We start from the raw sequence: 23,780 nt of genomic DNA on the forward strand, positions 1-23,780 counted from the left end.
TCCAAATAACTCCACTTCCAAGGAAATTCTCACCAAGTCTCCCGGATCTTACTTGTCACTTTGCTGGTCCTGTGGATATGTTGTGAATTTTAAACTGCCTGAGTGTCAAAGACATTTCTGATGAGTAGTTTCTATCCATATTCTATCAATATTTTTTAAGGCAACCAATTCTGAATATTTACTCTTTTGGTAAAATATTCTTTTTTTAAAAAAAAATTTATTTATTTACTTAATGTATATAAGCACAATGTAGCTGTCTTCAGACACACCCAACCCCATTACAGATGGTTGTGAGCCACCATGTGGTTGCTGGGAATTGAACTCAGGAGCTCTGGAAGAGCAGTCAGTGCTCTTAACTGCTGAGTCACCTCTCCAGCCCCCTTGGTAAAATATTCTTATGGTGCCCTGTCTTATTCCGTATTTTAGTGCAGGTGAATGAATATCGAATACATAGGCCAAGTCCTTAGCATTTTACCTAAAAAGCTTAATGATCTTTTTTCTTTTCTGCATCAAGGCATTTCCCCAAACTCTGTAAGTCAGCTAGGCCCAGGAAAACAGAACTAGGAAATCAGAGAGAGTTTCATTTAAGCAACAGAAAACAACCTACAGTCATTCTGATGGAAATTAAGAGACTAATGTCCCAGTTACAGAGGAAGCTAGAGCCAGGGTCCTTAGGACTTCTGTGTGCTTTGGTTGTGCTAATTACTCAATTAGTTTTCAATATTTGTAAGTTGAATACAGGTCACTCAGCATCTTCATGAAGGCAAGTACATTAAGGGAAGAAGTGCTGGGAAATTAAGAAACTTATCCTAGAGTACCTAGAGTAAACACCAACCTTAGAAATGCCCACCCACTCAGGCGTTTTGATTGGCACCCAGGTGCAATAAAGTGTCATCTTTGTAGACTTAGTTTTGGCCAGACAGAGGCGGCGGGGCATACTCAATCCCCAAACTACTGTGGTTTGGGTGCGGGGTGCACCTAGGAGCTTGAAGGTACTGCGCTCGTGCGGGGAGGCGGAGCCTCGGCTGCACGCTCTCCTCTGCCCCGCCCCCTGCTCCTAGCCGGCCGCTCAGGGGCGGCTGGTTTCCCTGGCAACCGCTGCGCAGCGTCTTCCTGAGGGAGCCTTTTCTGTCAGCCCGCGGATCCCACCGCTCGCTCCCCAGGGCCCGGTGGTTTTAGCGTGGGCTCATTGACTGACAGACAACAAAAATGGCGGAGCGGAGCCAGACGGCGCCAGAGGCAGGTCTGTGAGGGCCGTGGAGCAGGGGAAGGTTGAAGTGCCTGTCTTGGGCCTGAGGGAACTGGGAACTCTTCATCGCCTATCCCTGAGGAGGCGTCCTTGTAGGGTACTGCAGTGGTTACTTCAGGGTCAGGGTTCACTGGGAGTGTGTGGTCACTCTCTTTGAGTGGCCAGCAGGGAATTTCAAAGTTCTGCTGATGGACGGCTGTGGGGGGAGTGTGCACATTCTTGAGTGAGCGTGGGCCAGAAGGGGCTTGGAGAGAAGTTACTGGACCCATAATATCTAGTGGCACCTGTGATGGGGACTGAGTCAAAATCCAGGAAAAGGAGTGTGTTCAAACTCTTGTGGTACCTTGGAAGTCATCCGTGCAGGATATGATTTGGAATTGGAGAGAGGAAGCAAGTTTATGTGGAAGATATATTACCTCCATATGGGCTCCATAGAGGTGGAGGTTATACAGAATATTTGTGTTTGAGAGAACTCTAAAGTTCTAAGGGCCACCAAGGAGTCACACACAAAGTATACAAATCTTCCTGTATGTCTTTAAAAAGACAAGACTTGAAGGGTCACCCAACCAAAGGAGGCTGGAAGTTGTGCATAAGTGGATTTGGGGTCTTGAAGGTCATTTAAAGGGTTCCATGTCCTATCTCTGTATTAGATAGCCTTTAAATAGCAGGGATTCTGACAGGAATGGAAACCCAGGATCCTGTTTCTAAGGGTACTTCGTGGGTTTGGTTGGACTTAGGGCATTAGTAACCAACATGCTTTACAGGCTAATAAAATAAAGCAAGAGTCCTTTTGTATATAGGAGTTTATTTGTAAAACAGGCAGAGGGCAGAACAGCTGAAACTTTAAGGGTTAATATCAGTGTTTGCATAGAAAATCAGTGACTTTGGGATATACAGATTGGTGGGTAGTTAAAGTGGGCTATATATATTACCCTATGTACATGTTAATTAGACATTATGAATTATGCTTATAAGAGTGACCCAGTACCCACACACTACTGTGTGTGTGCATGCATGCCTGTGTTTGAATACACACACACACACACACACACACACACACACACACACACTAGTTATAAGGCTATGCAGTATAGGAACAGTAACTATAAACTGTTTGAAATGATCAAGAATATTCCAAGACATTATTATTTTTTAAGCTTTGTATGATTTCTATTAGATTGTCTTCTCTATTTCTTCTCTTCAATTTGCAGTTGTTGCTTTTTATGAAAATTTTTTATGAACATGAACATTCTTATTCATTCATCCATTTAAAATGTTTACTAAATGCTAACTATCTTATCTGTCCAATACCAAGTTAGGCACTGCAAACTCTTTCCTCTTGATTCCCTTGATGTTTTTGACTTTTATACCACTTGAATCAATTATATAAGTAAATAGATTGTTTTATCATTAATTATCCCTCTCCTTTGACTAATCTATAAAATGTACAGAGGCTTTGCTTTGTCTATTAATCTCATATGGTCTAGAACTAAATCTAGTGTATTATATGTTCTCAATGAAGAAATGACTGGATTGAATGGAAGTGATAGTTTACTGGAAAGGTGATAGAGATTGGATAAATGAAGAGAGCAAAGAGAAGTATAGGCAGAGAGAACCCAAGTGCAAAGACCTCAAAGCAAAAAAGTATTAATATACTTTGCAAGGATCTTAAAGGAGACAAGTGTGGGTGGGAGCTCATGGGGCAATGGGAGGAGAGAGCTGGAAAGCCAAAGCCAGGTCTTATAGTACTGTAATTTTGTTCAAAATGTCCAAGGTTAAGGGGAAACTACAACAGTTTTTAAGTGGAAATGTAGAATCACTAGAATAATTGAAAACAGTATTTCTGCTGTGGTAGAAAGTATTAATACAAGAGCGTATATAGGGAGAACCTGTTAGAAGATAATAGCAGGAATGAAGAAATGAGACACAGTAGATGAAATAGATAGAACTCAGTGCAATGGGAGATATCAGAGATTAATCATTTTCTATCTTTTTCCAATGAGGGTTGGTTGTGCTACTACAAAGATAGGGAACATTAAAATAGATCTTGGATAAGTTTGGAGGGAAGGTCACAAATTTAGCTTTTGACATATGAAGAGGGGGTAATCTTCAGCCACCTAAGTAAGTGGAGATATTGGCAAAGCAGTTGAATTTATATCTGAACTTGCATAGAGATTTTTACTTTGGAAGTGAGATAGTTATGTTATGAATGTGGACAATTGTGTAGAGGGAGAAAAGGCCCAGGGTCAACTGAGATATTTTAGTACTTTCCAGTGAGACTGAGAAGGTATGGCCAGGGAGAGTACAATCAAATGAGTACTTCAAGATAAGTAGACTAAGTACTTCCCAGTGATATGAAACGGGGAGTAGGAGACTAGGTCTAGCAACACTCAGGTCATTGGTTACTTTGCTATGAGAAAACTGATGATGGAAAACCCAGGTTAGCTATCTTCTAGCTTATTATGCCATCTCCATCCTTATTTAGCGGTTAATTTTAATTGTCAGTCTGATATAATCTAGATTCTAGATTCTAGAGTAAACTGGGAAAGGAGTGTTAATGAGGAGTTTTCTAGATAATGTGAACATGCATGTTATTAGCAATTGCTATAGTATAAAGTTCACGTAGCGAAATAATAGCAGTGGGTTTTTACTAATGGAAGTAGCACAGATTGGTCTTGATGGGTAAAAAAAGAAGGCACAAAGTTGGGTGGATGGGTGAGGGAGATGGATCTGGGAAGAGTTGAGGAAACAGAAGAAAATATGATCAAAACATTATATAGCATGTCATACAACACATTCTAGAGCAACTCCTGGAGAGTTAAAAAAAGGACCATCGCTAGAGACGTCATAGAGCATTAGATAGAGGAACAGCAGGGTACAATGATCTGATGGAGAGAATAGGAAAAACGTGGGTTCTAATTAGGGATGATAAAGGGAGACAAATAAGGAAGGTAAAAATGAGAGTGTCTGAAAAAGTCATAATTATCTACCTAAAAATCCTATAACACACAATATACATATATATGGCAGTATTACACACACACACACACACACACACACACACACACAAGTTTATTACACACACACACTTGAAAAGTCATGGGTTATGAAGAAGAACCTACAACCATCACTTTATTAAACCAACTTCATTCTAAATATCTGTCCTTATACCCCTCATTAAGGAAACTTCTCTGTGCAACACATAGAGACTGGCTGTAAAGACAAGTCCTAACTGATACATCTTCAACACAACTCTTACAGCAAAGGCTCAGGGATCATTTGGGAAGAGGAGACAGAAAGATTGTAAGAGCCAGAGGATAAAGGAGTTTGCTGTGACATTGTGTCTTCTAGTAATGCTAGAAGCTACACCCTTAAAGTCTCACCAACGTGACCAATCTGACTGCTGTAGCATAAGCTAAACAGGACAAGAAGCATGCTAAGTGGGTGAGGGAGATCTCAGCTCTATAGAGAGAACTTCAGACAACCAAGGAATGCTGAGAGTGGGAGAACAAGTATTCTCTAGGGAAGATCGTATCAATAGATTATCCAGTATCAAACAACCCTGAAAACATACATGCAAGCAGACTGAGCAGGCTGTATTTATGCATTTGGTAATACACACAAACACATACGTGCATGCGTGGGTGCATGTGTGTATGTGTGTGTGTGTGTGTGTGTGTGTGTGTAATAGCAAGTAATGAACAAAGAGACCATGAATTTGTAAAAGAGAAAGGAGGGGCATATGGGAAAGTTTGGTGGGAGGAAAGGGAAGGAAAACATGGCATAATCTGAAAAATAAAATTTAAAAAGTAGCAGTGTAGACCAACCTAAAGAGTAATGTGGGTTGTATTATGAAAATGAGCCAGCAGAGCAACAACTAGATTTCAGATCCTTAAAAACACGTCCTTTCGGGTCCCTCTGTAATAAAGAGATGTTTCGTACTAATGCACATGATGATGCATCTTGTCTAATGGGCTTATTTTTACCGATGAAAAGATACTCATTGAGCCCATAAGAATGTGGCCCAGCAGGGTTAGCACAGTATTCTTCCTCTTATTGATAAATAACAGGCTTTTTAGAAGCTTTGTGAATCATCCAGGTTGAAAGGACAAGATATGGGTGGCCAGAAGTAGAAAAAAAAGTCTGTGCTCTGTCTCAAACTCAAAACAAAAACCCCTACATTGTTCAACATTCCTAATAAACCCTTGAAAATAAAAATCCTCCAAATTCCTTAAAAGGCTATTTTATATTTTCATAACAAATACAAGAATTGTATTACTGGCAGAAATGTATACTTTTATTAATGTTAGTTATATAAATTTAAGAGCATAGCTGCTCATGAAAAGTAAAACAATCCTTGGAAGCATTTGAAAATATCACTAAATTCACTAATTCTAAAACCGTCTCTTCCTGTTACTTGAAAGTGTTATTCCTTTTGAAAAATATAAACAATTAAAATTTACATAAACATTCAAAGTTGTTCATACAGTCTTCCTTGGGGTTCAAGGGCAATTTTATTAGTGTTGAAAAGAAAACATAGTATAGGTGAGGTGAAAAATCCAGGGAGGTGTCAGGAGGAAATGGAATGAGAGCAATAGAAATAGACTGCTTATTAAGAAAGGGAGGAAGGAAGGAAGGAAGGAAGGAAGGACAGAAGGAAGGAAGGAAGGAAGGGAGGAAGGAAGGAAGGAAGGCAGGCAGGCACTCCTAAGGATGGAAGTTGGCTTATGAGCTGAGGAAAGGGCCCCAGAAACTTATTCATATATTTTTAGAGCCATATTGTTCTAATTTTTCATGTACAGCTTTCTCAGTTTTGAAAATGTTATTGCTACGAATTTCTAAGCAAATTTATCTTAAGCACAAAGTAATTATGGATGAGTGAATGTCTGACTACACTTGCCAGTCTTCTCTTTACTACCACATTAACTTCCATACACACTCAGAGTCTATTATTTCTAGATTTTAAGGTTTTTAAAATACAAATTTATGATTTATATAGACAATAAAAAAGAAGTATAAAATGTGCCAGCTAAGAAACCAAATGTATTATCAATGAAAAGGAATACTGCTCATCCTGAAAAACAGGAATGGGCTTCTAATATTCTACAAATAGGTTAACATTGAAATACTTTTTATATTTTGAAACTATAATTATATCATTTCCTCCTTTATCTTTTTTTCCTCAAACCTTGCTTTCTCCTTTCTCTCAACTTTATGATCTTGTGTTTTTCAGTATTTGAATAAAGATTTAATCTACACAGTCTGCATGTTACCTGTATTGATTTTGGAAGTGATGTTGTGGATTTGGATAACCGATGGAGGGGCTCTTTCCTGGGGAAGACCATTTCCCCCATGCTGAGCATTCTCTAGTTTTCCCTAGTTCTTTGCCTAGACTTGAGGCCCTGTGACGTGGAGCCCTTCAGCATCACCTATTCCCTATGCTTATTGAAAGAGGACAGCAACAAAGACAAATAATTTAAAAATTAATTTACATGAAAAGTCTAAAAAAGATATTATAGAAAGTAGACTGTAGACTACCAATACTGGAGGAATGAGAGAACAGGAGGGTATACATAGCGCTTATGCCTAGAATGGTGGAAGTTCTAAGAGAAAGTTAATATATGCACAGCCCTGTCAGTGTGCTCAGTGTCACTAGATTGTACCTTTTTAGTGGATAAAGCTGTAAAATGTATGCTAAATGTATCACATATGAATAGTGTAAGTAAATAATAATTTTATAGGTTCAAAAAATTTATATAGAAATTATAAAGGAACAAAAGAGATGCTGTAGTTCAGTCTGAGTTCTGGAAAGAAGAGAGAACTATTAACTAAATTGAAAAATGATCATTACCCAAATATATCTAGCTACCTTCACAGTGCCCAAGTCATAGCTTTACAATTGCACATTGAGTTATTAATCAATTTAGAGCCATAAAAAGAGAGTGGGAACATACACAAGACTCTTTCCTTTCTTTAGTGTATATCATTTTAGTAAGAAAAAAAGTGTCGGAGCAGGAAATTAAAAGGACCATACTGGTCTTTCCCATATCCATTCATTTTGTAGTCCATCATGATTAAATCCCATTCTGGATGGTCTCTGTGGCCACAACTAGGATACACTCTTGGGAAAGTAAATATTAGCAAACTGACTTCAGGGTATTACATATTTTCCAATTGCATTTACAAGCAAAATATGGGGCTAATTATCTAAGCTTAGTTGTACCTATTTGTCCTAGTTAGCCTTAACTGTAAACTTGGTATAGCTTAGAGTCAATGAAAAGCCAGTCCCAATAGAAGGATTGACCAGATTAGATTAACCTGTCAGCATGTTTGTTGAGGATTGCTTTGATTGTTAATATTATAGGTTAATATTATATGGACAACACTATTCCCTTCATGGGTGGTCCAGAGCTGAATAAGAAAGCTGGCTAAATATGAGCCTGTAAGACAGAAAATACTTTTCTTTCAAGGTTTCTGCTTCAAGTTTCTGCTTGATTTTTTTGATGGTAGGTTGTGACCCAAAAGCATAAGTCAAATAATTTGTTTACTTTGGTCAGAATCTTTTATCATAGCAACAGAGAGGAAACCATAACACTAAGCTGAAATTTATAATCAGTCCTTCAATATAATTTAGCAGAACAGTGTAAGGCAATTTTCTAGTAGGACTAACCTTTAATTTATGGAACCAAAACATTGCAGTTGTCAGCTTAGATGGTCTTAGTTCTTCATTTCAGTGTTCATAGCAACATAGTTGCATTAATGGGAAAGAGCTGAGATGTATCTCTCTTCTTTCTACCACACTGTGTCATGTTTATCTTAGACTAGAGATTGAAAACTAACACCAGCCACAATGGATCAACCTATCAGATATATTTTGTTGGGCTGGGAAACATCTAAACAAGGGCTTTGTTGTATTGTAATGATACTATGCTGAGGTCCAGCCTCAGCCTGAGAGAGGATCCTTCTTTTAGAAACTCAACTTTTGTCGTTTGCTTGTTTGAATAAGGCAGCTGTTTTTCCTGCATTTTGTTGATTGCATCTCTCTGGTAGAGTATAACCTTCTCATGTTTGCATATTTTGTATGAATTATTTGATATAACTAGAAATTTGATTGGGTTCGAACTTTTTTCAGAAGTACGCTTCCATCAAAAGCTAGCATTCATCTGGTTTTCTGTTTTTGTGATGCTGGAAGACATTGAACAATTATTAAGCAGTTATATATAATTCACATTTAAACATTAATCATTTAGGAGAATAAAGTAGGATTGAAATAAATGGCCCAGCCGAAGTTGAGAAATTTAAGGGAAAGAAAGCTAATTCATGAATGGTTTTATTAGGGAAACTGATGGAGATGGTAGGTCTAAAGGTAGGCTTTAAAGAATGTGAATGATTCTGTTCAAAGGATATGATACATTAGTTGCTTTTGGTTAATTTTTACAGTGATAAAAAGTAACTAAAACCCCCAATTGTCTGCAACAAGAATCATTTATTTATTGCTAGTATTTACCTGTCCACTGTAGGTCAGCTTATCACCTTTTCCATGTACTCATGCGAGGAGTCAGGTGATAGCATAGCTTCTACCTGGGATGTTTCTGGTCTCAGAAGAAAAGAGACAATCTTGGAACAGGATAATAGTTCTTAGAGTTCTATTTAGAATGATACATGCATATCTAACATTTTATTCTTCCAAGTTTTAGGTTATGCGAATATCATTATCATCAAGCATATAGTCTTTCCTTAGGTTAGGGCATCAAGTATTTTTGTGACAGGAAAAAATGAGAGGTAAAAGGGTAATTTGGGTATGGAGAAACAGTTTTTGGCATTCTCAGAAAATACCCAAGAACAGTAATTTCTAGAAAAGATCTATTTTGGCTTGTAGTTTCAGAGGTTTAGTCACGAGGACCACAGTGAGGCAGAGTATGTGATGTAGTTTATCTCAGGACAGTTGGGAAGCAGAGAGAGATAGAAAAACAAAGAGGATGGGGCTGGGGTTAAGGCACGTCTCTAATAACCCACTTCTTTCAGCTTAACCCCTGTTGTGTGATGCTGTTCCCAGGGAGATGTGAACAAATGTCAAGTAGCACTGGATAGAGAACACACCAACACAAGGATATTGTCAAAATCCAACTGGATGAACCAATGAGTTTTTGGGGTGATACTTCGGTATATGGGTGAAGACCAGAAAGGACTCAGTTACAGCTCACCCAGCATGAGTGACAGCTTACAAGAGCTGGGACTTGAGATGGAAAACCACTACACAGCCTATAGGCTCTCAACGTGTTGGAAGGGTCCTTATGTTATGTTGCTCTGAGCCTCTTCCGTAGCTCTGCTGGTCCTTGTTTCTTCTAGGCAGCCTAGGTGGTCTCTGTTGCTTCCAGGTTGGTAGGCTGGTCTGCTAGTCTTCTTAGGCACTCACTTTGTTTGAGAGCATCTTCGAGTAGCGCTTAATGATTAAGCACAGTTGAAGGAGGGAGGAGACCAATCCATCTGGTAACTTTTAGGTATTCCCTGAAGCTATTTTGAGTTACTTTGTGAGCTTAATGAGCTTCCCCCAGGATGGAATCTTGTCTTCCCCTTAAAATCAGGTTGTTTGATCTCCCTGTAACTATCTATGTCTCAATGAGTTTCCCTAGAAGATGGAAGGTTTTAGTCTAAGAGGAAGCTGTTATAAAAGAACCCAGCCTTCTATTTTTCACAATTTCTCAATAATGATGCTAAATTATAGATCCATCAATGTTTTAATACTTTCATTATGCCAGAGACATCTGCTTCAATCAGTTCCTAAAAGCCCTGTATCCGAATATTGTGTTGGGGAAGCCAGCACAGTAAGCCTCGGAGAGACATTGTAGCTCAAAATCATAACAAAGCATGAATTTTCATGATACACTTAAGACTTATCAGAAATAGAAAAAGTATACTATCTGTGTAAAATAGAGATTGTAAAATTTAAAGTAAGGAAGATATCAACTCATATTCAACTAATCTTTTAACACACTGAAGGCTTAGACTTCTGGCCTGAGAAAGTCGGAATGGAAACTTCTATCTTATTGCTGTCTAGGAAAAATACACCATGAACCACAAATGTAATCTACACAGATCATTTTAAATCTGCTGGCAGCTGCATTAAAATATGAAGACATGAAATTAATTTTAGTGTACATTTTAAAATTCAATGTATAGTATTCAATGTTCTTCTTATATGGTGGTATAGTTCATGGATAGAGCAAGTGATTGCAATATTCTGTTATATTTGTTGATAAATCATTGTTCCCAGCATCACAAGGATCTTTAGGACAGTTCATTATAGGCAGGGGAGCAATAGGCTGGTATTATGGCTTGTCTCCCAACAAAGAATACTTAACAAAGAACAGTAATGATCTAAAAGGAAGTGTGAAACTGAGAATGCTAGGCTTCAATTCTCCTAGAGAAACTATAGGGCAAAATACAACGTACAACCACCTTTTAAGATGACATAAAGGCAATTAGTATCCTGTGGGGAGAGCCAGACTTTTAATTAAAAATGCTATTGGAATATTGGAATAAGAAAAAGTATAGGATATTAGGTAAGCTTAAAGAAGAAACATTTAGATGGGCATAATAAATTATGTGATGAAGTAGTGGCGATTTTATACCAAAGTCTCTCAAAGAATCCTAAAGTAAATCAGAGGTCCTAGGGATGGGACTTAGGCACCAGGAGCCAAGATGACAACATTTATGGGTTAGAAATTAATGCAAAGTAGTTTCTGTGCTACTGGAAGCTACCATGCTAGTCAAGATTAGAACTCTGAAAATTTTGACTGCTTTGTGGTGGTTGTCTTAAATGGGTGGGGATTAAATGACACCTGAAAGGGGAGGATTTAAATGAGAGGGCCTAGAATAAGAAAGGATAATGAGGACATTTTCAAAGAAAGTATCTGTACTTTTTGATGACTATGATGAAGGAAGAGAAATTGCTTTGACAGCATTTCTGAATATCCATGATTTTTTAAAAATGCCTTGCATAGCTTGCTTTTAGGCTTTATACAATTCTGTAAGATTAGTTTGTTTTGGTAGGGTAACTTGTTTAAGCTCACACATGTGATGAGTCTCCAAGATCTAGTTACCTCCAAAGGACTTTTTGCTCCATATATGTATCTTTCAAAAGATGTAGAAGCACGAGATAAAAGTGACATATGCTTAAACTTCAGCTTTAATCGACAGAAACAGGAGAATCATCTATGGAAATGGTTTAATTGGAGAAAGGATAGATTTATTTTAGGTACTTAGAATTTCAGGTAGCAATGAAGTAGGTGTGTGGACATGATGATGGTGCTGTTAGAAACATGAACTCTAACTCTGAAAGAGAACCTGGAGAGGAAAGAAAACCAACGAAACATGTTAAGTCAAGTGTATAAATATGGATACATGCTATCTAAAGATTAAGTTGGATATAAAAATCAATATTTATTTAGATATCCTGAAAAATTGAGGCATGAAGAAATTTTTATATAAAAACTGAATATTAAACTATTATGATGTTTACTTTTGTAAATAATTTTTGTCTTATATATATTGAAATTGTATAAATATACTGAAACTAATATGATCTGTAAATATATATATTGTATGTATACACAGAACTATAAATTTGTGTATATATACTAAAAGTAATGTACTACAGGGGCAATTCACATTATATTGCTTCTAATAACATTGTATGAAGGTCTTTGGTCTCAAAACATGAATAATTGATACTTTTAATATACAGTATAATATTCTGTCTTACAAATGAAAGGGCATTATATGTAAATATTATAGACATTTAGTAGTCTGGAATAGGTAGTACACCAAGTCTCTGAGGGTTTATTGAGAATTCCAGTTTTACATTTTTAAACATTTATTGAGAGCTTACATTGGTCAACTATTGTTCACAGATACTGTGTTACTTATTTCTGTAATGAATATGTTAGGCTTATTCTTTCAGATAGTTAAGACTTTGTGCAAGATCTTTATGTGGTGTATTAGTGATTACTAAAGTATCATTTTTACAACACTTTAAATATTTCCGTACATTTTGTGTGCATGATTTACAAAAGCTGTTGTGAGATGTCTGCTCTATGTTATGGAATTCTAAAACTTATTTAATATACAGTGATAAAGGTATCATCATCATGATCATTTTTTTTACAATGAAGAATGAGACTCATGGATTTATTTGGCTTGTCTAGTTACTCAAGGCTGTATGATTAAGAAATCGACAGATCTTAGATAACTTAAAGCCTGCCACTATGATTAGTACCACAATAAGCCTTGATAAAAATTAGAGAAGTAGCTAAAATAATATAAAATATGAAAAAGAAATGTAACCTTTACATTGGTATCTATTACTTTTTCACTATGACCAAAATTAACTGACAGAGGTGACTGAAAGGAGGAAGGACTTCTTTTCTTTTTTTTTTTAATTTCTTTTTTTTGATTTATTTATTCATTTATTATATATAAGTACACTGTAGCTGTCTTCAGATACACCAGAAGAGGGCATCAGATCTCTTTACAGATGGTTGTGAGCCACCATGTGGTTGCTGGGAATTGAACTCAGGACCTCTGGAAGAGCAGTCGGGTGCTCTTAACCACTGAGCCATCTCTCCAGCCCGACTTATTTTCTCTTAAGGCTTCCGGCTCCCCCCCCCCTTTTTTTTAATAATGGGAAGAACAGGGTAGAGCAGGTTACATAATGGCTAGCCAGGAAGCAGAGAGATGACACAGTTTTTATTATTTCTTGTCATTTCCAGCATTTGTGATTATCTCTTCATTTTTCTAGAACTTTGAGGTGAACCATCAGGTTATTTATCTGATTTTTAAAAATATACCTAAATATCTCATTTTGAGATTTTTAAAAAAATGAACAGAATCTCAGATTTTCAAAAAGATTTTTTGTTATGTTTTGAGGATTTTGCCAGTGTGTGTATGTATGTATGTATGTATGTATGTATGTATGTATGTATGTATGTATGTATGTACCCTACATATTTGGCTAGTGCTAGTGGAGGCAGGAGAGTGGAGATATAGATGGTTGTTAGCCACTGCATGAGTGCTGAGAACCCAACCCTGGCTGTCTGCAATGGCGTGTGCTCTTAACTGCAGAGCTCCTGTCTCTCCTTTTAAAGCATCCCCTTCCTCCACTCCCCCTAGTTCCCGGGTCTCTGATTTTTTTAATGTGAGTGCTTATTGGTATGGGCTTTTTGTAAGACCTGCTTGGCTCTATTACAGAGGTTCTGATAGTTGTTTGCACTTTCGTCTTCTGTAGGAATTAAAACATTTTCTCACTCATGAGTTTGGTGACTCACTGTTTATTAGGCAGTGTATTGTTTTATGTATAAGTGTATATATATATGTATATATGTACGTGTGTATGTATGTATATATGTATGTTTCCTGGGAGCAGCCTTATTGATTTCCATTGTATTCCATTGTGGTTTGCTAGAATGCAGGGAACAAGTTTGTTTATAAAATTATTGATGTTTGCCTTGTGGCTTTTAATGTAATACATTTTGGGGAAAGTTCTACACAGTATTGAGAATAATGTATTTTATTTATCTATTGGGTGAAATATGTGTTAATTACAATTGATCTATGGTGCAATTTATCTCTGAAGTTTCTTTGCTGCATTTAAGTTTGGCAGTTAGGAGGATATGAGTTTAAAGTTTCAAAATCTCTCATTACTACTATTACACACACACACACACACACACACACACACTTTTGTCTTTTAGTGATTGCTTTGTCTGTCTTTGGTTTTTGTGTGTGAAACAGCTTTTCTTTATCCTCTGTGTATAGCATTCCTGGACAAGGAGTATATAATGACAGCACCAGTTAACACGCTAATGTTAATGGGGGAAACTCCATGCGGTACTACCCTTAGATAAAGAGGTATCGTCAGCTGGCTGATGAGAGAGGGAGGTCAGTTTTATTCAGGGATGACCTTCTATGTTGGTTGTCTCAAGTAATCTGGACACATGCATGTATGATCAATGCTGAACAGAGTCAGTAGGTTGTGTGTGTGTGTGTGTGTGTGTGTGTGTGTGTGTAGGGTTGCATATGTATTATATATTTATCAATATTAAAAGAGGAGGTCATGGATTTGGGAGCAGAGTTGGAGGGGATGTAAGTGGTCAATGTTGTAAATATTTAATCTCAATTGGGGGTTTCTTCCCCACCTTACATTATTCAGTTCCCACCTGAAAGACACACATCTTTTATATTTATAATAGGCCTATAATGTACTAGAGTTGGGCAGACATCTAAGTTATTAGAATATACTTCTCCATCAATTACCCCACCAGCACAGCTCTTAACTATAATTATAATTAGCCAGCTCTCATGGCCATGATTTCCACGACTCTCATACGCCATTGCTTCGTCTCCTCTCTCCACCTTCTCTCTTCTTTGCTCATGGTCCTCCTCAGAGCCCAAGCCTTGGAACTGAAATCTCGTCTACCTTTCTTCTACCCTGCTGTAGACTGTATGCATCTTTATTTGACCAATAGTTTTAAATTTAGGAGCAAGGTCACATATTATCACTTGGTGTAAAGTGGGATTCTCTTGTCCCTGGAGCAACCCAATCTTGTGGCCAGTATTAGTATTATAATACATAGCAAAAAGACCAAAGCGCAACAAGTGAGGAATGCTGTAGATGCAGTACTCACATTTGAAGTTTTCAAAAAAAAAAAAAAGAAAAAGCAGAAAGGTAATATTTTTATGTAGTGCTGGCTTAGTTACAATTTGTTTTAACCTCTGTTTTGAAATAGCCATATTTCTCCATATATGCATATGTATATGTGTATGTCTGTCTGTCTCTTAAGATAATTTTCCTGGACATAACAGTCTTGGTTGACAATAATTTACATTCATGACCAGGAATATTATCATTTAATTCTTTCCTACCCTTTAGGCTTACTAACAATGGATCTCCTATTCTGATATTTCAGCCTCTGTATGATATTTGTCATTTTCTTTATATCTTGTAGTATAGCTTCTTGCTTCTTTTCCCTTTTTTTTGGCATCTTTACTATGAGGCACCATAGTTTCTTCTCTAGTCATGACTTATTAGGCCTTAGATATCTATTTCTTTCTCTAGGTCTAGAAAAGCTTCTCTAGGTTATTACTTTTTATTTAATCTTTTTCTTGTATTAATTTTGTTACATGTTATTGTAAGTGTATCCCAGACTTCTTAGAATGTTCTGCTTGGGTTTTTAATTCTTTTTCTTTAGGCATGCCTATGTATAGTCTTGTCTCAACCCTGTCCTCCAGCCCTAATATTGATTCTTCTGCTTGGTCTTGACTGTTGATAATGTTTCTCTTGTTATTTATTTGATGGATTGGTATTTTTACTTCCAGAACTTATGTTTTCTTGTTTTTATAGGATCTTTAGTTTCTTGCTGAATTTTGCCCTCTACTGATTTTCTTATTCACATTTGGTAACCTTTTGTCTATGTTTCGAATTGATTTCATTAATTTATTTCCCATGTTTCATATCAGTTTCCCTCTATTTTATTTGAATTGATTATATTTGTCTTTGAATCTGTTTTGACAATAGTATTCTGAACTCTTGTCCCAGTATTTCAGTTCTCATCATCTTCACTTTCTGGAGCTGAGTGGCTGTCAGTTTGTGGAATCGTCACTATTCTTTGTTTGTTTGTTTGTTTGTTTTTGTTATGCTTTGCACATCCATTGGGGTGTGTCTTCTAGTTCATGCTTTTTGTTTTATCTGAGTCCTTTTAGTGGGTTATGTTCACTTGGTTTATGTTCAGGGAGAAAGTCCAATGTAGTAGTAATTGTGGTGGCTCACTAAAAGTCTTGGTAGTAGCTATTAGTAAAGATACTTTGCACTGACCTCACATGTCCAAGTCTAACAGCAGGAGGAACCCTTAGGAGCTGTTAGGCAATATGGTGGATGTTGCATCTTGTAGAAGATGCCAAAGCCTACGTATGTGTGTCACATCCCTCTTCTAACTGTTCTTACATTTCTGGAATATTTTTAACAGGAGTAAAATAACATAATTGTTTGAGGAAAAGTTTCTTTTAATATGAATCTTATTATCTAATAGTTAGGAGCAAATGACTTTCCTTTAATCCTAAAGTACTCATCAGTAAAAGAAAAAATATCTGCAAAGACCAACAGAACACTTGATTTTGAGTATTGTAAAGTGTTGCAAAGTTACAACTGTTGTATTAATTGAACAAAGGAAGTATTGCATTCATTCATAAAGTTGAGTCTCTGGAAGTATGAATAGATATCCTTAAACAATCAATTTTAAAAATAAAAAGTAGAAAGGAAACACAAGAGTTGTTGGAAAAAGGAAACACAGAAATTGGAAGATTTGTTGAAAGAACAATTCTACATATCCTCTTTTATATGCACACATCCTTAACTCATCTAGAGTACAAGTCATTTCTCAAGGTAAGCCATTAGCTCTAGCTAGTGTCTTATAATTAAGTTTTTGAAATAGTCTATGGTTGAAATTCCTTTTTTTTCACTCACTCATCAAGAATTCTTACAACCCAGCTTTTCCCTTCTATAAAGGATTCAAACCTTTTAATCTTCCCAGTGGCAGTAGGTTTTTCTGTCTGATATTTAGAAAATGTTTTATAGCTAATATTTCTTATGAATAGTAGTGAATTTTCATTATGCCATTTTCATACCTGTAGTAATACATTTTGATCACATTTATTTCTCATTGTTCTCTCTTATCATTCTTCTCATGCTAATCTCTTTTCTTTCCCCAATGAATCTCTTTTTTATTTTCAAGTCTTTTATATATCCGTCTATCTGTCAGTCCATCTGTCTGTTTCTCTCTCTCTCTCTCTCTCTCTCTCTCTCTCTCTCTCTCTCTCTCTCTCTCTGTGTGTGTGTGTGTGTGTTTAGAGATATTCACAGGAGAGCGAATGAAGGGTTATTTATAGGAGCATGACCACTTTATCAGGAACAGTGACCCTGAAGAAAATGTCTTCCCTTCTCTCAGCAATATTAACTTATGGCTCCTCAGTGAAGGTGATCATCCACGTGACATCATCCCATGTCAGGATTTCAGTGGGCCTAGTCTTGTGTAATTCTTGTGCAGGTATCCATAGCTACTATGAGTTCTCGAGTGCAACAGCCATATCATGCCCAGAAGACAGCATTCCGTAACACTTAACCCTTCTTCAGCTTCTTACATTCTTTCTGCCCTTTCTTTTGTAATGTTCTCTGAGCATGGGAGAGGTGATATTAGATATCTCCTTTAAGGCTGGGTTCCAACACTCACTTATTCTCATTACTTTCACAAGTTTGCAGTTGACAACTGTAACTGCATAGAATTATAATTGTCTGATAAGTCTCTAGTTTAGCGCACAGGGCCCTAAACATTAAGACTTTTCACGAATATTTCTCTTTATAATGCTTCTTTTTAAAGTTAAATGCACCCACGTGGTATGTCTTAACTAATGAAAACCTAGAGGAGGTGATGCGAATCACATGTTGTTCCTGGCGGCATACTTTGCTCCTGTTTATGACAATTATGGGAAGCATGTATGTGAAGATGCAGAGCGTCCCTTAACCTATAGTGCGGATGTCTGAACGAGAAGTAAAGTATAACTGTATCAAGGTTTTATGTGTATAATAGAAACTTGCAAGTGCATAATAAATTCTATGAAGTGTATTTCTTGGCTTTTGCCACAATGTAAATGGGCAATTATCCATTGTGTTATGTATTGGAGGTAATCTGGAGAATGGAAATTTTCCTCAGTCTCTCAATTAGTCCTTCCCCATTTAGCTTCAAGTGCACTTCCATTTTCAGGGGTATTTGGAGTCTCTTGGTGAGAATCCTCATGCTTCTGGAATTCACCTCATTCCACCACAGATTAAAAATGTTATTAGTTACCATTTGATAGCTTTTCCATTTTCATAATTTTGTGTCATCTTTTCTCCTTTCCCATGTATGACTTTTTTTTTCATTTAATGTCATTTTAATGTCTTGGTCAAGTTATTTCACAGGTATTATTAACACATTATTTGGAGCATTTCTAGTATATGGTTAGCTCTAATCTTTCCAATATACTTGATCAAATCCTTTTATAAACTAAGGATAATAAAAGAACATTTTTTAAGACTTAAAATTCTGATCCCAAAATTTTAGGCATTAATATGAACAAGCATTCCTCATTAAGGACAAATGCATTGAATGTTTATGATAGCTTACAAAATCTTGAACGTTTAGATCATAGATTGTACAATTTTAGTTTATTCAGTATCTTTGATATTTCATGTGTTTTGTTATAGTAAATAAATGTTTATTGCTGTGTTGTCTGATTTAAGATATTTTCCCAATTTGTTTATCACTTATGCATTACTTTTAATTTTAATAGAGTCAGGCTTTGGGATATTGTTATTGAGACATTTCTAATACTCTTTGCAATAAAGTTTGTTATTAAATCTTTTAAAAATGATTTTCTATGAGTCAGAATATTACTAACTGAAAATTTAGATATATTCTTATAAGTGTAAAAATACTGTCAAGGAATCAGTTTTATGATTTCATCAGTATTTGAACTTTACCTGCTGCTCACTTGTTTTACAATGTATTTTGACATTCCAGAATGGGAAAGGCATTGAAGTGCACACTGAAAAATCAGTGGCGATTATTGCTTGTCCTAGTTAGGGTTCCATGGCTCTGAAGAGACACCATGAACAAGGCAACTCTTCTAAAGGACAGCATTCGATTGGAGCGAACTTACATTTTCAGAGCTTCAGTCATTATTATTACGGAAAGAAGCATAGCAGAATCTAGGCAGTCAGGTACTGGAGGATCTGAGAGTTCTACGATCAAGCTCACATGGATGTAGAGACTGAAGCAGCAAGCACAGGGCCTGTACTGGTTTGCCTCAGGTCCTATATTTAGATTATTCAGTTTAGAGTTTTTTTTAATGTGACTTGTAACTATGTGAATGAGTATATGAATGATTGGGTCTTTGATTATTATGCCTTCTCTTGTGCTCTATTTCTTTTCTTTTGTTCAGCTTTGATGTGATGGGTTTTGTTTTTTTTTTATGATACTTTTATTTTTTTACAGTTCCAGTTGTTACCCTCTTCCTGGTATGCCCTCTCACAGTTCCTCATCCCATTCCTCCTCCACCCTTGTCTCCAAGAGTAAGTCCCCACTCCCACTCCTGATCCCTGCAAGACCTCCCTACTCCCTAGGGCCTCAAGTCTCTCAAGGATTATGTGCATCTTCTCTTACTGAGGCCAGACCAGACAGTCATCTAGTATATATTTGTCAGGGGCCTTGGACCAGCTCCCGGATGGTGCCTGCTTGGTAACTCAGTGTCTGAGAAATATCAGGGGTCAGGGTTCATTGAGACTGCTGGTCTTCCTATGGGGAAGACCTCCTAACCTTCTTCCAGCCTTTCCCTATTTCAACCACAGGTTCCCTGACTTTAGTCTATTGGTTGGGTGTAAGTATCTGCATCTGTCTCAGTCAGCTACTTGTTGGATCTCTCAGAGGACAGCCATACTAGGCTCTTGTGTGTAAGTACACCATAGCATCAGTCATAGTGTCAGGTCTTGAAGCTTCTCCTTGAGATAGTCCCAAGTTGGGCTGGTCACTACACCACCTTTCCCTCAGTCTCTTGTCCATTTTTGTCCCTGCAGTTCTTTTAGACAGGAACAATTCTGGGTCAGAGTTTCTGACTGTGAAATGGTAATGCCATCCCTTCACTTAATGTCCTGTCTTTCTACTGGAGGTAGACTCCACAAGTTCCCTTTCCCCACTGTTGGCATTTCATCTAAGGTTCCTCCCTTTGAGTCCTGAGAGTCTCTTACCTCCCAGGTCTCTAGTACTTTCTAGAGGGTACCCCACCAACCACCCCCAGAGGTTGCCTATTTCCATTCATTCTGCTGGTCCTTGGGGCTTCTCTTCTGTTCTCTCCCCAAACCTGATCATGTTCCCCTTTCCGCCTCCCTGTCCTGTCTTCTGCCCAGCTTCCACATGGTTCAGCTGTTAAAGGCTAGGCTCACAACCAAAAATATTTTGTTATTTTTTAATCTCCTAGGAGCCTGTTCTTTTCTAATTGTAATAAAGGCATATATAATATGAAAATAATTTATTTTTAATTAAAGAGGAAAATTGTATTATGAGGAAATACCAACATTAGATACAATATAATATCTTCGATGGGGGAAGATGCTTGATCGTGGAGATCCTATCAAATCCAGTAAATTAATGCTTGAAAGAAAATTGAGCAAATTATTTTAAATTATAAAAAGAAAGCTGTATATTCTATTACATAGGAGGTGGAGGCAGAAGGATTCGGAGTTCAAGACCAGCGTATATGGTAGTTTGAGGGAAGTATTCATTATATAAAACTGTATCACAACCTGTTCTACCATAGAAGTAGATTATTTTTAGAAAATCAAGAAGGAAAAAGTCTTTTCCCTAAGATTATAAAATAAAGAGACAAAGCACAGAATCCATTTCTTAATTTATGCTTATAACACAGAATTTTTCCCAGTTAAGGAATTAGTCTTAAAGGCTTCTTAATTACAATAGCAAACATTAATCACATGTCTAGCACAGTCCTCCTAAATAAATTTATTTTCTTTATGAAAAACTAAAGCACAGAAATATTAAATATGTACCATTTCTGTAATGTGTGTGTGTGTGTGTATGTATGTATGTAAGTGTGTGTGTGTGTGATTATTTTTGGTACATTTTATCACTTTGTAGTAGGACAGGTTAGCCTTGAATTCATGATAGTCCTTTTCCCTCAGCCTCTGAGTGCTGGAATTATACCCATATGCCCATCAAGGATAAGGGATAAGAACTTTATATTACTATTTTGATACATACATACATACATACATACATATATATATATATATATATATATATATATATGAATCCAAGGCAGGACTGGAAGAGGTTTGCATGTCAGTGTTTATTGCAGCATCATACACACGTCCACTGGTGGGTGAATGGATAAACACGAGGCCGGTTCCTAATACCATTATACAGCATGGAATATCCTTCAGTCTTGAGAGATGATCCCACCACATGTTATATAGCCTGGGTGTATCTTGAAGAATGTATATTAAATAATATAAGTCAGCCATAAAGTGGCCACTTATATAATTCTGTTTATATGAAGAATGTGAAACAATTCAAGCCATAACGAAAATAAAATGATAGTTAGTAGGGGCTGAAGAGTGAGAATAGGGGAGTGGTCAGTCAGTGTGGAATTTCAGTTTATACAGATATACAAAATTGGGCTAGAAGAAGTTGATGGATATCTCTAAAACTCCAAAGGAAATTATCTATACATTGGAATTTTAGTCCAGCAACATTTCAGTGAAATGGGTTAAAGTCATTTTCAGACACACAGGAAATCATAATGTATATTTCTGAGGCTTCAGTTTAGTGATATAAACCAACAAAATTGAGGAGAGAAAATGTATCCAATTTCAGATGATGGTAAGGGAAAACAGAAGGTGACTGTCAGTCAGCAAGTTTAGATATTGGCTAGTTTACAGTGAAGTAACAGGATATTAATAGTAAATTCTTGGAATAATACTTCTGGAGAAAGTCCAGTACCTTTAACAATTTTTTTTATTTTTTTATTTTTTGTTTTTCACAGTGCATGGTTAGGCAGGCTGAAGCATTATTATTTACCTCTCAAGTAAGAAAAAAAGAAAACCAATTAAAATAATAGAAAAAGTGAAGTGGCACAGATGATTTTTGAAAATAAGGTGAAATATGGCACAAGTTAAAGCAGCTGACAGAGGGTGAGAGTAGATAACACATTTGTCTTGATGCAAGGGATATTTTCTTCAGATGGACTCTGGATTATGGCACTGGACTCATGAAAAGGAAATGCAAACCCAGTCCATCTGGCACTGTGCTAAGTGGTGTTAACTTACTTACAATTGACTTTTAGAACACGGCAGTCGCAATACTATGTCTACAGAAAATAATGTAAGAGTGCAAAACTGACAGCTTAAACTAACTCGACAGAGCATGGGGAGTGCATGAGAGGCACAGGAACAAATAGAGTGTGCCTTTATCTGACAACAAATAGTGTTGAAAGGTAACTAACATTAAGACAAGGTTTACAAATATGAGCTATGCACACATGTTCACAAAGGTAAGGTATAAATTACAAAATTATTGGTAAATGATCTATTAAGTCTACTGTTACCTGTAATTGCTTAAGGTTTGAAAAGGTCAAAGACTTTGTCTTTGTCCAACAGTGGCACCAGATGATATCAGGAAGCTGGAACGAGCCTCAGAAGGTTAGATTTGCTACCAGATTTCCAACCAATTTCATCAAAGAGGCACATTCGGCACTTCTTCCCTTGATTTTAGATGTCTTAATTTAACCAACTGAAGAAAATAAAATAAAAATGTTACGGCCTTTTAGTCTTCATGATACTTGCAGTACTATCAGCAGCAGCACCAGTGGCCCCAGCAGTAGCTGTTGTCACTGTAATAGACTCCACCCAGCAGTGAGCACCAAGCACATGCAGAAGCCAGGGCAAGGCATCGTCCATGAAGTATTGCTGTTCTTTGTTTGCTTCTGTAAGGCAAGTGTCTGCTCTGTTTTGCAGGTTTAGAGAGGTTACGTATATAGTTTGTGTTAGCAGAAATGTTAGAGCTGGGGTTTGAAGCTTGGTCTATTTGACTCACCATGGCAAGTGATGTGTCTGGAGTGTGCAAACCCTGGGAGGGATTCCTAACCTGAGCCCTACAGACTAGGGGAAAGTGTTATACTTTTAGACAAAGTAGAGTCTTTCTCATTATTTCAAGTCACTTGCTGCAAATTTTGTAAGTTATTTGTTAGCCACTTTTTGAATATTGATTTGATGTGTGCAAACCTTTAGGGAGTCTTTTATACTTGCTCTGAATTTGCACCATTTATGTGAGATGGTAAATTTACAGGAATGTTTCACTGCATACAAATTAGTGCTTCTGCAAGCAGCAAGAGAATGTTGGGAGTTTGCGTGAGCTTCTCTTATGAGGTAGAATTTTATTACACACACTATTGTATTTAAGGGCAGAGTTGCAATTAAATTTATAATATCTAGTGGGTTTTGCACATGTAAAAGGTATTCTTAATATTTTATCATATTTTCTGTAACCATTATAAAATCAAATATGTAAATATGCTTCAGAATAGTAATTGCATTTCAAATTTGAATTTGTTTTATGCAGTTATTTTATATGTGATTCATTAAGAGAGAATAGTTTCTATAGCAACAGCAACATCATTTGATATCTTTGGAACCTCTGAGATATGGAATACTTTTAATAAAAATATACACAGTATATCTTTTAGATTCTTATGCAGGTTTAAATGTTCATAATTTTTCTTGTATACTTATTTCTTCTAGTTTTTTTGTGAATTTTAGTTTTTTCATCTTCCAATATTTTTCCTTTTAAAACTTTAAAGCATATGTATTTAAAAATAAAAATGTCAAAAGAATCCAATGAGGAGGTGGATACTGGAGAGGATAGTAGGAGTA

At 36.6% G+C, this 23,780-nt stretch overlaps 1 protein-coding gene across 4 annotated transcripts in view; it reads left to right on the plus strand.

Moving 5' to 3' along the window:
* The first annotated feature begins 1,067 nt into the window (after window positions 1-1,067).
* The window catches only part of Agbl4 (AGBL carboxypeptidase 4), a 1,315,938-nt gene continuing 1,293,225 nt past the window's right edge, over window positions 1,068-23,780 (plus strand). For 3 of the 4 annotated variants that reach the window (XM_087659984.1, XM_087659985.1, XM_087659983.1), the window contains exon 1: window positions 1,068-1,243. In XM_087659984.1, coding sequence (XP_087516110.1) covers window positions 1,210-1,243 — 34 coding nt within the window. In that variant the 5' untranslated portion in view covers window positions 1,068-1,209. 4 annotated transcript variants of the gene reach the window in all.

The sequence above is a fragment of the Rattus norvegicus genome, chromosome 5 (assembly GCF_021556685.1).
Source record: "Rattus norvegicus strain SHRSP/BbbUtx chromosome 5, alternate assembly SHRSP_T2T, whole genome shotgun sequence".
Lineage (NCBI taxonomy): Eukaryota > Metazoa > Chordata > Mammalia > Rodentia > Muridae > Rattus > Rattus norvegicus.